We start from the raw sequence: 15,948 nt of genomic DNA on the forward strand, positions 1-15,948 counted from the left end.
TACAAATTATCACTGTATTGCCATTAGACACAGTATGACATAGCAGAAAATGTTCAACTTGAAATAAAGAAAGCAAGTCCAGATCCTGTCTCTGAGAATAGCTGTGTGACCATGATGTGGGTTAAAGTCTATTCAGAGGCTGAGATCAGGATCTCCCAGGCCACCTTCCCAGGATGAGAGAAATAACACTATTCAAGGGCAAATCAACTCCCATTGATCTTTTTGAAATTCTAAATTCTCATTCAGTTGAGAAATCCTGGTCTGATCAGCTCAGGCTGTGCCAACTCCCCACCAAGAAACCCAAATTACAGATTCCCTTAAACTCACTCCTTGCAGGGGCCCAAGCAATTTGCTAGGATCCTGGCTGCTGAGAAGGCATCCTCTCAGCACCAAATTCCATTTGACTGACTATAGAAATCAGTCTCTTAGCAAACTGGTTTCTATCCAATAAACTTTCATTTTGCAATTAATAATTCAGGAATAAGTGAATCTTTCACTTTAAACCTGCAGCCAGTCAAAAAGGGGAATTTTAATAACTCTCTTATTGCCACTAACCTCATCATTGGAAATTGCGGGGATACAACCTCATCACTTAGTTCAGGATCCACAGAGGTAGCATGAAATGGTTGGGCAATGAGTACTGCCTTTTCCAACAGTGGACTAAATCCCTGTGATGGCTTGCCTGGCTGTTCCTTTGACATGATAAGATTTTTTTTCCCCAGAAAATGTCATTTTTATTAAAAATAAATGTCAATTAAGGATATTACAATACTATCTCAGTACCTTTCATTTACTTAGTTATATGTTTTTGGTTTTTGTTTTAATTTCTTAAATTTTTATTTTAATGGTATATTATTTTCCAATTATAAGATAATTTTCAACATTCATTTTGGTAAGATTTTAAGTTCCATTTTTTCCCTGCCCTCCTCCTTTAACTTTCCCTTTCTCCAAGACAGCAAGCAAACAGATATAGGTTATACATGTACAACTGAAGAAGGGACCCCAAAACTCTAAAACTCCTTGAAGGAGAAAATCTTCAACTCTGCCTCAGTGAGGGACCCCAAATGAGGGAAACAAGACAAACAGTTTCATTCTGTTGTCTAGGTGGGGTTAGTTCAGTCCTGAGCAAAAGAATTCCAACCCTATTGAATTAAAGAAACTCATTCAATTCTATTCAAATTCCAGCACAAGCTGAAACCCAGCTTGTAGATGAGCCAACTTGGGCTGTCCCAGCCCCCACTGGGTCTGAACTGCTTGGGCTGTCACAGCTCCCACTGAGATCCAACAAAACTTCCTTCAATGCAGGTCTTTTGCAGATGGACCTTGGTAGCTCCCTTCACTGCCAGGACCTTCTGTCCACTGAGAACTACATTCTCTCAGTACAAAACTCCTGCCACTATAGAAGTCAGTCTCTTGGTAAACTTATTTCTATCTAACAATAAACTTTCATTTTGCAACTAGTAATCCAGAAATGAGTGAATTCTTTCACTCCTAAAACCTGTAGCCGATTTTAAAAGGATTCTTAACAACTCTCTTATAACCACTAATTTAGACCACTCAAACAGCATCACAATCAACTTTTTACTTATTTCCATATAAATAATGTTGGGAAAGAAAAATTAGAATAAAAGGGGAAAACCGTGAGAAAGAAAAAAACAAAACAAAACAAAAAGGTGAAAATAGTATGCTTCTATCCACATTCAGTCTTTATGGTTCTTTCTCTGGATGTGATTGACCTTTTCCATCTGAAGTCTATTGGAACTGTCTTGGATCACCATATTTCTGAGAAAAGCTAAGTCTATCATAGTTGATAATCACACAATGTTGTTGTTACTGTGTACAATGTTCTCCTGATTCTGTTCACCTCTCTTAGCATCAGTTCATGTAAATCTTTCTAGGCTTTTCTGAAGGCAGCCTTTTCATCATTTCTCAAAGAACAATAGTATTCCATTTTATTTCTATACCATAACTTATTCAGTCATTCCCCAATTGATGGGCAACCACTCAATTTCCAATTCCTTGCCACCACAAAAAGAGCTATTATAAACATTTTACACATGTGGATTTTTCTCCATCTTTTATGATCTCTTTGGGATATAGATCTAATAGTGGCATTGTTGGATCAAAAGGCTATGAATAATTTGATAGCCCTTTGGACATAGTTGCAAATTGCTCTCTAGTGTGGTGAATCATTTCACAACTCCATCAACAATGCATTAGTGCCCCAGTTTTCCCACATCCTCCCCAATATTTATCATTATCCTTTCATGTCATCTTAACCAATTTGATAGGTGTGAGGTGGTACCTTAGAATTATTTTAATTTGCATTTCTCTAATCAATACTAATTTAGAGTAGTTTTGTATGACTATAGTTTTAATTTCATCTGAAAATCGTTTGTTCATATCTTTTGACCATTCATGATAACATTGCTTAAGCATCTGAGCTAAGCTATGCCAGCAGAAACAATGTGTGACTATAATTGAGTTGTAAGAAACAGACCATATATTCTGTTAAATGTAAAGGGCTAGAACTGAGCAATGCACTTGGATAATGAAGCACGTGAGACTAATTGCCAATTGGACAGTTCCCTATTAACTTGTTTGAAGGTTGACCCTCCCCAGCTGTTCTGTGCTGACTTGATTGGTGGGACAAAAGGGGGAAGTGACTTGTGTGGGAGGAGGAGGAGGAGGAGGAGGAGAAACCTGGGTCGTGGAACTCATGCTCTCTCGAACTTGTGACCTGGCATTGGAGGGTGACCGTAAAAGATCTAGAATAAAGACGTTTAGTGATCCTGACTCCGGCTGATTTCTTGGAAGATAGAGTTCCAGCAGTTAAACATGTATCTTGTTTTGTGTTTCTTGCCCATTAGTATCCTTGTACAAGTTGTTTTTATTCTAGCTAAAGCAGTCTGCTATATTGGAAAGAGTGTTAGATTCAATTTCAGAAAAATTGGCTTTGAATTTAAGCTTTGTCACCTTTATGATGTCAGGGTTCTCTTGGAGAACCAAAGACAAACAACAACCTGCCATTCATTAGCTGTATGACCTTAGTCAAAACACTTCATACTTTGGCAAAAAGTAGGCTTGTACCCACACTTAACACCATACACCAAGATAAGATCAAAATGGGTTCATGATTTAGGCATAAAGAATGAGATTATAAATAAATTAGAAGACTATAGGATAGTTTACCTCTCAGACTTGTGGAGAAGGAAGGATTTGTGACCAAAAAAGAACTAGAGATCATTATTGATCACAAAGTAGAAAATTTTGATTATATCAAGTTAAAATGCTTTTGTACCACCAAAATTAATGCAGACAAGATTAGAAGGAAAGCAATAAATTGGGAAAACATTTTTACAGTTAAAGGTTCTGATAAAGGCCTCATTTCCAAAATATATAGAGAATTGATTATAATTTATAAGAAATCAAGCCATTCTCCAATTGATAGTCAAAGGATATGAACAGACAATTTTCAGATAATGAAATTGAAACTATTTTTTTTGTTTTGTTTTGTTTTGTTTTTTTTTTTTTTTTTTTTTTAATTTTTTATTTTATTTTATAATTATAACATTTTTTAACAGTACATATGCATGGGTAATTTTTTACCACATTATCCCTTGCACTTACTTCTATTCAGATTTTTTCCCTTCCTCCCCCAACCCCCTCCCCCAGATGGCAAGCAGTCTTATATATGTTAAATATATTACAGTATAATTTAGATACAATATATGTGTGTAGAACCGAATTTTTTGGTTGCACAGGAAGAATTGGATTCAGAAGGTAAAAATAACAGTTTACATTCATTTCCCAGTGTTCCTTTTCTGGATGTAGCTGGTTCTGTCCATCATTAATCAATTGGAATTGGATTAGTTCTTCTCTATGTTGAAGAAATCCACTTCCATCAGCATACATCCTCGTACAGTATCATTGTTGAAGTGTATAATGATCTTCTGGTTCTGCTCGTTTCACTCAGCATCAGTTGATGTAAGTCTCTCCAAGCCTCTCTGTATTTCTCCTGTTGGTCATTTCTTATAGAACAATAATATTCCATAACATTCATATACCATAGTTTACCCAACCATTCTCCAATTGATGGACATCCATTCATCTTCCAGCTTCTAGCCACTATGAAAAGGGCTGCCACAAACATTTTGGCACATACAGGACCCTTTCCCTTCTCTAGTAGTTCCTTGGGGTATAAGCCCAGTAGTAGTATGGCTGGGTCAAAGGGTATGCACATTTTGATAACTTTTTGGGCATAATTCCAGATTGCTCTCCAGAATGGTTGGATTCTTTCACAACTCCACCAACAATGCATCAGTGTCCCAGTTTTCCCACAGCCCCTCCAACATTCATCGTTATTTGTTCCTGTCATCTTAGCCAATCTGACAGGTGTGTAATGATACCTCAGAGTTGTCTTAATTTGCATTTCTCTGATCAATAGTGATTTGGAACACTCTTTCATATGAGTGGAAATGGTTTTAATTTCATCATCTGAAAATTGTCTGTTCATATCCTTTGACCATTTATCAATTGGAGAATGGCTTGATTTCTTATAAATTAAAGTCAATTCTCTGTATATTTTGGAGATGAGGCCTTTATCAGAACCTTTAACTGTAAAAATGTTTTCCCAATTTGTTACTTCCCTTCTAATCTTGTTTGCATTAGTTTTGTTTGTGCAGAAACTTTTTAATTTGGTGTAATCAAAATGTTCTATTTTGTGATCAATAATGGTCTCTAGTTCTCCCTTGGACACAAACTCCTTCCTCCTCCACAAGTCTGAGAGGTAAACCATCCCATGTTCCTCCAATTTATTTATGATTTCGTTCTTTATGCCTAAATCTTGGACCCATTTTGATCTAATCTTAGTATGTGGTGTTAAATGTGGGTCCATGCCTAGTTTCTGCCATACTAATTTCCAGTTTTCCCAGCAGTTTTTGTCAAATAATGAATTCTTATCCCAAAATTTGGGATCTTTGGGTTTGTCAAAGATTAGATTGCTATTTTTATTCACTATCTTGTCCTGTGAACCTAACCTATGCCACTGATCAACTAGTCTATTTCTTAGCCAATACCAAATGGTTTTGGTGACTGTTGCTTTATAATATAGCTTTAAATCAGGTACACTTAGACCACCTTCCTCTGACTTTTTTTTCATTAGTTCCCTTGCAATTCTCGACCTTTTATTCTTCCATATGAATTTTGTTGTTATTTTTTCTAGGTCATTAAGATAGTTTCTTGGGAGTCTGATTGGTATAGCACTAAATAAATAGATTAGTTTGGGGAGTATTGTCATCTTTATTATATTCGCTCGGCCTATCCAAGAACATTGAATGTCTTTCCAATGATTTAAATCTGACTTTATTTTTGTGGCAAGTGTTTTGTAATTTTGCTCATATAATTCCTGACTCTCCTTTGGTAGATATATTCCCAAATATTTGATACTATCGACTGTTATTTTGAATGGAATTTCTCTTTGTATCTCTTGCTGTTGGATTGTGTTGGTAATGTATAAAAATCCTGAGGATTTATGTGGATTTATTTTGTATCCTGCGACTTTGCTAAAATTCTGAATTATTTCTAATGTTTTGTTTTTTTAAACTATTTCTACTCATATAAAAGGGTGTTCCAAATCACTATTGATCAAAGAAATGCAAATTAAAATAACTCTGAGATACCACTATACACCTGTCAGATTGGCTAAGATGACAGGAAAAGAAAATGACAAATGTTAGAAGGGATAAGGGAAAACTGGAACACCGATGCATTGTTGGTGGAGTTGTGAAAGAATCCAACCATTCTGGAGAGCAATTTGGAATTATGCTCAAAAAGTTATCAAACTGTGCATATCCTTTGATCCAGCAGTGCTACTACTGGGATTATATTAAAGAAGGGAAAAGGACCTGTATGTGCAAATATTTGTGGCAACCCTTTTTGTAGTGGCTAGAAACTGCAAATTGAATGGATGCTCATCAATTGGAAAATGGCTGGATAAATTATGGTATATGAATGTTATGGAATATTATTGTTCTATAAGAAACGACCAGCAGGATGAATACAGAGAGGCTTGGAGAAACTTACATGAACTGATGCTATGAAATGAACAGAACCAGGAGATCATCATACACTTCAACAACAATACTATATGAGGATCAATTCTGATGGAAGTGGATATCTTCAGCAATGAGAAGATCCAATTCAGTTCCAATTGATCAGTGATGAATGGAACTAGCTACACTTAGAGAAAGAACACTGGGAAATGAATGTGGACTATTTGCATTTTTGTTGTTCTTCCCAGTTTATTTTTACCTTTCCAAATCCAATTTTTCTTGTGCAACAAGAGAACTATATAAATATGTACATATATATTGTATTTAAGATATACTTTAACATGTTTAACATGTATGAGACTGTCTGTCATTTAGGGAAGGAAGGGAAAAGTTGGAAACAGAAGTGATTGCAAGGGACAATGTTAAAAAATTACCCATGCATATGTTCTGTCAATAAAAAGCTATAATAAATTTTTTTAAAGAAACTAAAAATAAAAAACTTTATACTCTTTTGAACCTCAATTTCATGATCTGTAATATGATGGAGCTAGACTATATAATCTTAAGGTTCCTTCCAAAGAATAGTGTTTTGTAAATAGTAAATGCTTAATAAATACTTAATTCATTCATTTATTCTAACTCTATTCAGTTAGAATTGAACTCAGTTCAAGAAGTAGGAGGAGCCATATAGAGAGGCAGAATGCCATAGGAGATAGAAAGCTAGTCTCTAAGAACCAAGAATATGAGTATTCAAGTCTTCCCTCAGTTATATATATATATATATATATATATATATATACATATAAACCAAGAATATGAGTATTCAAGTCTTCCCTCAGTTATATATATATATAAGTTATCCCTGGCAAGTCTTAACTTTTCAATCACTCCTGCAGTCCTATAGGACTATAAATTTCGTTAGTGGAGAGTTCTTCACCAATAGATGCAATGTTATCTACAGAAAGCAGAAAGCAGTGCAATTTAATTTAAAAAATAGTGTTTGTAAAGGAAAGTAATACACAGTAAGTCTTTAAAGGTAAATTGGTACCAGATTGTGAACCTCTTTAAAAGCCAAATTGGGAGAAGAGTACTTGGGAAGGAAAAAAAAGGGGGGGCCAAATTTTATTACTTTATTATATATTTAAAAGGAATAGCAAATTGTATATAGCAAATTTACAAGTTTCATGTGCAATCAGCTTTTTTCTTAATATACTGTTATGAAAGTACTTATTTTATTCCAAACGTTAAAAATAAAAAATAAATTTTTAGAAAGTCAAATACAGTATGTTGCATTTTATTCCATAGTCAAACGGGCACCAGTGGAATTTTCTGACTGATTTGATCAGATCAATGCTTTAAGGATATCAATTTGGCAACTATGTGCAGAACACAAAATAGAAGGAAGTCTAGAGGTAATAAGACTGATTATAAGGCTATTTTAGTAGTCTAGCTAAATTTAAGTCTAAATTAGGAAAGTAGTTGTATAAGGGGGAAAGAAAGGGAAAGATACAAGATATATTGTGAAGGTCAACTAACTGACAATGATAAGGAAGGTGAAGGTAGGATCCAGGATGATAAGATTGTGAACCTGAATGACTAAAAGGACTATGGTGCCCTCAACAGGAATAGAAATGTTAAGAGAGAGAGAGGAGAGGATATGGATGAAAAACTATGTTGTCAAATATAATATAAGAAAGGATAAAATAGACTTATAAGGAATCTTGGTAGTAACAGAATACTTTTATTAAAACTTTAAAAAATCTTGATCTCTTAAAAATGCTATCCATTTCCCAAAAAAGAATGAAGTATGAATACTGATCAAAACATAACTTTTAAAATTTTTCTTTCCTTTTCTTGGGGCTTTTTGTTCTGTTTTGGCTTTGTTTGTTTTCTCTTATAACATGTCTATATTTTCTTTTACAACACTAATATAAAAGCATGTTTTCAATGACTACATGTTTATAACCTTTATCAAACTGCTTGCCTTCTCAATGGGTTGGTAAAGATCATTTGGAATTCAAAAAAATTTTAAATAGTATCAAAAATTGTTTTTATACATAATTGGGAAAAATAAAATACTAAATAAATAATTTCAAAAAGAATGTAAAAATAAATAGTACTTTTTTAAAAATGGGGCACAGTGGCTAAAGCACAAGCTCTGAAGTCAGGAGGACCGGATCAAATCCGGCCTCAGCCCTTAAGACTTACTGTGTGCCTAAGACTTACTGTGTGACCTGGACTAGTCACTTAACCCCAATTGCCTTGCAAAACACACACACACACACACACACACACACACACACACACACAAATTTTTTAAATAAATAAAAATCTTGTTCTTTGCCAAAGAAAATAGCATATGGGAGGTTAAAACAGGAAATATCAATAAAAGGGAAATGATCCAAAAGTGAGGAAGGCCTTTCAGAAATAAATTAACCAATTAGATTACTTTAGTTCTATAGATCACAGAATACCATGTTGGTAGAGTGGAAGTGCAACAACTCCAAACTAGAATTAGAGTCAGAAAACTAGGCATGAGAATAGACTGTCACTTTATAGCTGTTGTGACCTTGTGCAATAATAATAACAGTGATAACACATGCATATTGCTCTTAAAGGTTTGCAACCTCTACCACTTACTAGCAGTAAGCAAGTCACTTCCCATCATCCTATGATTCTCTTGGATTGCATCCAAGGCCACTAACTATAATTTTAGAGAATACATAAAGTATAGAAAATAGGTTTAAAGTAATCAGAAACAAACTAGTATATATGGTGTAGAGGATAACTGGGCTTGGAATGAAGAGATCAGTTTTTAATCCCAACTTTTGTTACTTATAAATTATAAGCAAGTTATTTCACTTTACTGAATCTTAGTTTCTCATCTGTTAAAATTAAAAATTAAAAATAAAATGGCAGGGTGGGGGAGAGGTATTCAACTAGATAATCTCTAAGTTGTGATGATCAGCAGAGATAGGTCATTTCCAGTAATAAACTCTATGATTCCATAAGACAGTATTAGTTAATTACCCATAGTGTTGTCAATGAATTTTATTTTCTGTGACAAAGAGATGGACAAAAGCAGATTAGGAGAATAAAAATAGCTTACATTTGTGTAGCATTAAGAAGTGCTTGACTTAAATCAGCCTGGGAAGGCAAGTAGAAAGGTATCATTATTTCCATTTTACAAATAAGGCTCAGAGAGTTGGTGCAAGTTGCCTAGGATCACACAGGAAAAATAAGTGCTTGAACAAAGAGGACTTCTGATTCTAAGTCTGGGCTCTTGCCACTTTATGATAGGCCTACCTCAATGCATTTAGTTCAGTTCAACAGACAAGTATTAAGTGCTTACTATGTTCTAGGCACTAAAGAAGATCAAAAGATGTGCTAGAATAGTGATTCTTCAGGTTGGAACATACAGTCTGGGAGAAAGATACTCTGTAAATAGTAAAGCACTATGTATAAACTTTAATGAGGTTTTCATTTTTATCTTAACATTTTTTAAAGAAAAGGGAAAAAATTGCACAACACAATAAAACTAATGAAATGCAAACTAGCTGAAGGACTGGACTCTTAAAAGCTTTGCTTCAATATCAACCCAAGAGAAAATTATGTTGTTTGGCAGAGATTGGGCCTTATTCCAGTGTTATTTAGATGTTTGTTGGGGTTTTTTTAGGATCCTCAGCAATGGAATAAAAACTCAGTCTCTAAATTTTAAGAGGTTTTCCTCATTTTAATATAAGGAATTAAATTAAGGGGAAAGGGTGATGCCCTGGAGAAAGAAAGGCAAACATTAGAAAAATCTCCAGAGAGTAAGGGTGAAACATCTTATATGGAGATGAATCAGCAATGCTGGGCTGCTTACAAAATGAAAAATCTACCGGGAATATAGAAATCAGGACCACAATTTAATACTCTTGTCATAGTCAGCATCACTCAACCATTTCAGAAAATGATAATGTAATGGTTCCCACAGCTCAAAAGGTACATTTAATTTTGTAAAGGGTTAGGGGAAAAACAGTAATAAAAACGGTAAAAGCCAAAATCTGGTTCTATACTTTTCATAATTCATTTTGCCTAAATATGAAAATGCTAAATGAAGCTTAATAATTACTTTCAGGTTTACAAAGAATTGTTATATAGAGTGACAGCTGTTCCATCATTTCTGGGAACAGAATCAGAAGCAATGAATTGGATTTTTTTTTTGAATCATTTCTTGACAGTCAATGTTACTAAACATTGAGGACCATCAGACTAGGTGACCCAAGAAGTTGTGTAATTTTTTTTCTCTGAAGGCTTGAGACAATAGATTTTCCACCTGTTTAAAATGGCTTAGATATGTTCTTGTCAGGAGGTAGAGATATAGATTAAATATGATGTCTTCTCAAGGTCTTTTCTAGGATTTTATTTAACACAGATTTGAAGTCAAAACATCCAGGAGTTCAACTCTAGCCTCTGATATTTACTACCTGTGTGACCTTGAGTCATTTAACCTCCCTGGACTTCAATTTCTTCATCTGTAAAATAATAGATATGGTGGACTAGTTGATCTCTGAAATACTTTCTAGCTCTGTTATCAATTTCCCCAGAAATTTAAAATATTTTTAGAAAGGGGGGAAGAGTGGGAAATCAACTAATGAAAGGATGGTAAATAATAGCAAATGCTTTTAAGGGCTCCAGTAGATATACAGTGTTATTCACTTATTGTCTTCATAAAGTAGTTTCAAATCCAGACACCTGGTGTTTTGTTTTGTTTTTCCCTTTCTTTAACTGAGCTAATGAAAGCAGACAGAGCCAGCAACAAAGTAGAAAAGGAGAAGCTACTCTCCACAGACTAAGTAAGACTCCCCTCCCATCCACTTCTACTAGAGTATAAAAATCTTGGAAGGTCAAGGACTAATTTTTTTTTTCACCTTTTCTTGATCCACTTCTTTTCTTCACTCCCATTTTATTTACCTGAACATAGTAATGCTCAGTGTATTTGTTGAATTCATACAGGGTCACTCAAAGACGAACCACTGCAATAAAAAATCTTTCCAACCAAAGCTAGCAAAGAACAGAGGATGCATGGGGAAAAATGAGGCCAGGCGCAGAGAATGCTGCTGTTGCCGCTACTGCAGGGAGTGTTCCCCACTCCTCCACCCCCTCCCGAGATGTTCTGGGGGTGGGGCGTGACGAAGTCTTCGAAACAGCCTCCACTATGGCTTCTCTACAGTCCTCACATTACCTCTGTCACAATCCCCGTTCCCTCAACCTAAGGGAACTTCTTAAGGAGGAGGGACAAGAAAAAGGAGGGGCAAAGGAGTGAGAAAGCAAGAAAAAAGGAAAGAGAGGTCACTAATTTAGAATATCTACGCGCAGGTGAGGAGTTGGATTCTTCAGCAGTGCGGTCCTAAAAGTAGAATCCATTTCCGAGGATGCTCATTATCTTTGCTATTAATTGATTAATCGATGTGTCTTTATAGCTGTAAGTTAATCTAACAGAATCCATTAGTTGGTATCATGTATCGCTTAATATATCTATGCCACCTCCCTTCCCTTGCTCATCACTTGTATCAGGGATATTGATCCATGCAGCTGAGTCTGGCTCTTTCTTTTCACTGTATCTACGCAGATCCATTGCTCCCTTTCTCATCCGCATTTATAGCCTACACCTGTGTCCCAAGTCTCAGTGGAATACTGGACTGAGCAACATTAATTCGTAGAAAAAGAAAATTCAAGTACACTGCTGAGCTTCCAGCTACTCAGGCAAGTGCTGCAGCGGCTCAACCTTCACCCATCTCCCACACAGCCCGGGAGCTTCTTCAAGTGGTGCAGAGCAACTCCGAAACGAGGGAGGAAGGGCGGCAGGAGATTGGGGAGGGAGGGGAGAAGTGGTACTGGTAGATAATGGCACCCCATAAAGAGGACGCCTGCTAGCATCAAATCCAAGGAAAAAAGGTGGCCCCTGGGGTTCTGGGGAAAGGAGATGGGCCGCGCCCTGCTCTTCCTTACCGCAAGGGAGGCGGGGGAGTGAATACGCGACTAGACACTGCAAATGCGGGGCCGCTCCCCATTCTTAAGCTCCCTAGACGCTTTCTCAATTCTAATTTTTAAAATTTTCTTCTCCTTTCCTCTTTCCCCGACCTTTCCGATTTCTCACCCTACTAGGTTAGGGAATCCAGATCCTGAGGGTCTGATCTTTTTCTGGACTTTCTACCTCCGATTAATCCTCTATAAGCAGAGATACTCTTTCCCCCACTGGATCCCCAGGCTGTTCTACCCCTTCTTGCTTCTCTAGTCTGTTTTGCCCCTACCAGGCAGGTCTTCACACTGGCACCTTCGGGGGCTCCTCTGCCTGGTTGACTTGGTAGCAGACCCTGACTCTCGATTAGCGAGGGGAAGCAACTGAAAATGGAAAACAAACAAAAATAGCATCTATTTCTATACAACTTTATGGTTTTACAAAGTGCTTTCCATAAAACATTCCTGTTGGGTAATAATGCAAGGGTAATTGTCCCATTTTACAGATGACGAAACTAAGACACCGAGGGGTTAAGTGGTTTGCCAAGGTCACACAATAAGTATCGGATCCAGAATTGGAATTCCGTTCCAATCTGGTTTCAAGACCAGCATTCTTTCTAATATAAAAAATAAAATCTCTGAAACATCCAGCCAAGAAGAAGACAATAGCTAGTAGCTACGGTTTCCTCTCTCCCCACCCACCCAACCCCGCCCAGCCGCCCCTCGAAAAGGCTATGGCTCCCTCTGCAAAGACTAGAAGCAACCGAATTCTGAAGGACGTTCTGGCACCTACCAGATACGGTGCTAGCCATGGTGCTGGGCGTTCAGGCTCTGCGAGGCTATGGGGCTGAAGGAAAAGCTGCGGAGGCCCCAAGACGCAGGTGGCTGCAGAGATGGGAAGCTACTTGCTGTAAGCTCGACTGCTGCAATGCTGTGGAAAAGAGCAGAGAGAACCAGCCACTCAGCTCTAGGGGGCTGCAGCCATCCAGAGGGAGGAGGAGAAAGAGAAGGGAGGGAGGATAGGAGGAGGAGGAGGGCGGAGGGAGGAAGAAAGGAGGGGCAGGGAAGTGGAAAAGGAAGAGTTGAAGGAAAAGAGGGGTCATCCATTCAGAACATCAATGGGCAGATCAAAGCAAGTTACTTTGGGGTTCCAGTCATTCCTTCTAGAAACTGCCTTCCTTTCCTTCTGATGCCACGGAAGCTGCCTGTAATGGAAAGGAAAGAACCTTAGTTTCAGTCAGAATGGATAGCCTTTCTTCTTGGAAAACGCCCTTAATTTCCACCCTCCCTCCTCTATTGTAGATGGAACAGCCTGAAAAGTTCAGCCCCTCTGCCTGCTCCATTGATGAGGGGGAAAAATAGGTGAGGAAGGTGTTGTGGGTTTGTTTGTTTGTTTGTTTTTAATTTGGCTGTTTGGGAGAAATTAAAATTTTTAAAAATAATTATTTACTGTTTTGCAGATTCTCTAAATATATAGTTCACATAATCATTGTAGTTAAAGATTTAGAATTGAGTGGAATTGAAAAAAGGCCTTCTCATTTTGCAGATGAGGAAGCTGAAACCCAGAGATCAAATGACTATCAGGAATCACCATTTGAGTCTATGTCTAAAGACTTCAAATCCTGTTCTCTTTATACTACCCCCAAAAGAGGAATAAGATTAAACACTGAGGAGTGAAGCTAGTGCTGGGCTATAACTACAGTTGAAGAAGACAGGAATATATGATCTGGGAAATGGGGTCAAAGAGCTCCCTTAAATTCTTTTGAATTTTCCCCAAAGCAAAATAATGGTTCAAAAATCTATAGTTATTTGAAGCTGTTTAAAATATCAAGAAATTGTAAATCTATGATTTTATATCTCCTATCTCACATCTGGAATAGTACACTCCTTAGTAATCAAGTATTTATTCTGTAATGCCATAGAAACTGAGGCAAGATAGAGATTAGAGAGTATTTAATATTTTATTTAAAAGGGAGAGATTTACTGAGAACAAGTGGATCCATGGTTTGGTCCCAAGGCTGAATGAGACTATAGTCTCTAGGAAACCAGTGACAATGTAAGTTCTCAATGATATATTTATACGTGGCTCAGACACAGGGGGTAGACTGAGGCAGGGGTAGAGTCAGGGTGCTGAGATCAGGAATGGGACTCTGACAGGTGGGGTGAGCCATCATAAACGGGGATGACACAATGGGGGGAGGCATCTTGATAAGATGGTATCTGATATTCTGATAGCTTGGGATGGGGAGAGGCAGTCTGATATTTTAAAATATAAGATCTTTTATCAAATATTCTGATGATTAAGAGGGAGGCATGGTTTTGCTGGATTTAACAGAACAATTAGAAACCGAGGCAGGACAATTTAGGGAGACTGAGTCAGGATAATTAGGGAAATTGAGTCAGGACAATAAAAGGAAACTGGCATAGCAACAAATCAGTGCCTACTGTGCCAGGCACTGTGATAAATACTAGGTATAAAAGAAAAGTAGAAGTCTCTTCTCTTGAAAAACTCACAATCTAATGAAGATGAATATGTACAAATGAGGTGTACATAGGATAAATTGGAAATAATTAATTAACAGAAAGTACAAGAAATTATATGGGAAAGGCTTCCTGAAGAAGGTGGAGTTTTAATCAGAACTTGATGAAAGGCAAGGAAGATGAAGAGGGAGGAGAACATTCCAGACATGGTGGATGGCCAATGAAAATACTTGAAGCGGGAGATGGACTTTCTTGTTGAGGAACACCAAGGAGATCAGTGATACCACATTACAAAGTTTGTGGGGGAAGGAAGGAAGTATAAGGAATAAGACAATTGGAAATTATAGGAGCAGGTACATTATGAAAGACTTTGAATGTCAAACAGAAGATTTTATATTTGGGCCTCAAGGTGATAGGAAGCCACTGAAGTTTATTAAACAGCAATGGGGTGGAAGGCTGGGGTGAAGTGATATAGTCAGACCTGTGCTTTTTAGGAAGATCACTTGATAAACTGAGTGAAGGATGGTCTAGAATGAGGAGAGACTTGTGGAGGTTAGATACTTGGGATAGTTCAGATGTAAGGTCATGAGGGCCTGTGTCAGAGTAGTACCATCATCAGAAGAGAGAAGAGGGGTATATATTAAGAGCATTACAAAGGAAAAATTGGCAGATTTTGACATCAGATTGGAAATGGAGAAGCGATCCCTCATATTCACAGGATACAGTACTCAACATATTGTGTCTCATGGTTTATTGGACATACCTCATAGATGGAACCTTGGACCATATCTAGACCAGTTTTATTTCCAAATTCTTAGTACAATCTCAGCAAGAGCTCAGTGCCTGTATCTGGAAGGAAATAAAGGCAGCCATTTCTGGACACCAGCATGTAGATCTTGTCCCTTTTATCTTTAATATGGCTTATTGTTAGAACACATTCCTAGAGCTTTCTGATGAAAGAAAATTATGTGAGGTACAGAGGCACTCTTATCATCCTGCATCCTAAAGTAAATAATAACTTGAAAGATACAAAGGTGATAAATTGGGTCCAGCAGGAAAGACACACACACACACACACACACACACACACACACGGAGTGGGGTGAGGGTGGAGAGAGTTCCTTTAGACAGGAACTATTTCCATTATTGTCTATATCCACAACATCTGGCACATAGAAGGCACTTTATAAGTGACTTTACTGTCCTCCTACAACCTGACCTTCCAAAATGTTAACCTCAATTCAGATTACCTTCATATGTGTTCTACCTTATCTACTCATAAAGGTGAGTAGACTTGAAACTTCACCATTTTCTAAAACTGTTTTACTACTATGACCTTAAATTCAAGAACTTGCACGTTTCTGATCAAAATCTTCCATCCTCCCACTTCTCCCATTACCACATTTCTTCG

The 15,948-nt window shown here is 37.1% G+C and overlaps 1 protein-coding gene across 2 annotated transcripts in view; it reads right to left on the reverse strand.

Annotated features, from left to right (window-relative positions):
• Positions 1-13,050, reverse strand: part of STMN3 (stathmin 3) — a 43,206-nt gene extending 30,156 nt beyond the window's left edge. The window contains exons 1-2 of one of the 2 annotated variants that reach the window (XM_074288865.1): positions 12,850-13,050; positions 12,350-12,440 (exon numbers count right to left, since the gene is read on the reverse strand). Coding sequence is in view for 1 of the 2 variants with exons in the window: in XM_074288864.1 (XP_074144965.1) it covers positions 12,850-12,868 (19 nt within the window). In the remaining variant the exon portion in view is untranslated. The remainder of the gene's footprint in view (positions 1-12,349; positions 12,441-12,849) is intronic. The other variant, XM_074288864.1, reaches the window with a different exon arrangement.
• Between the last annotated feature and the right edge of the window lie 2,898 nt (positions 13,051-15,948).

Source organism: Sminthopsis crassicaudata, chromosome 2, assembly GCF_048593235.1.
Source record: "Sminthopsis crassicaudata isolate SCR6 chromosome 2, ASM4859323v1, whole genome shotgun sequence".
Taxonomy (NCBI): domain Eukaryota; kingdom Metazoa; phylum Chordata; class Mammalia; order Dasyuromorphia; family Dasyuridae; genus Sminthopsis; species Sminthopsis crassicaudata.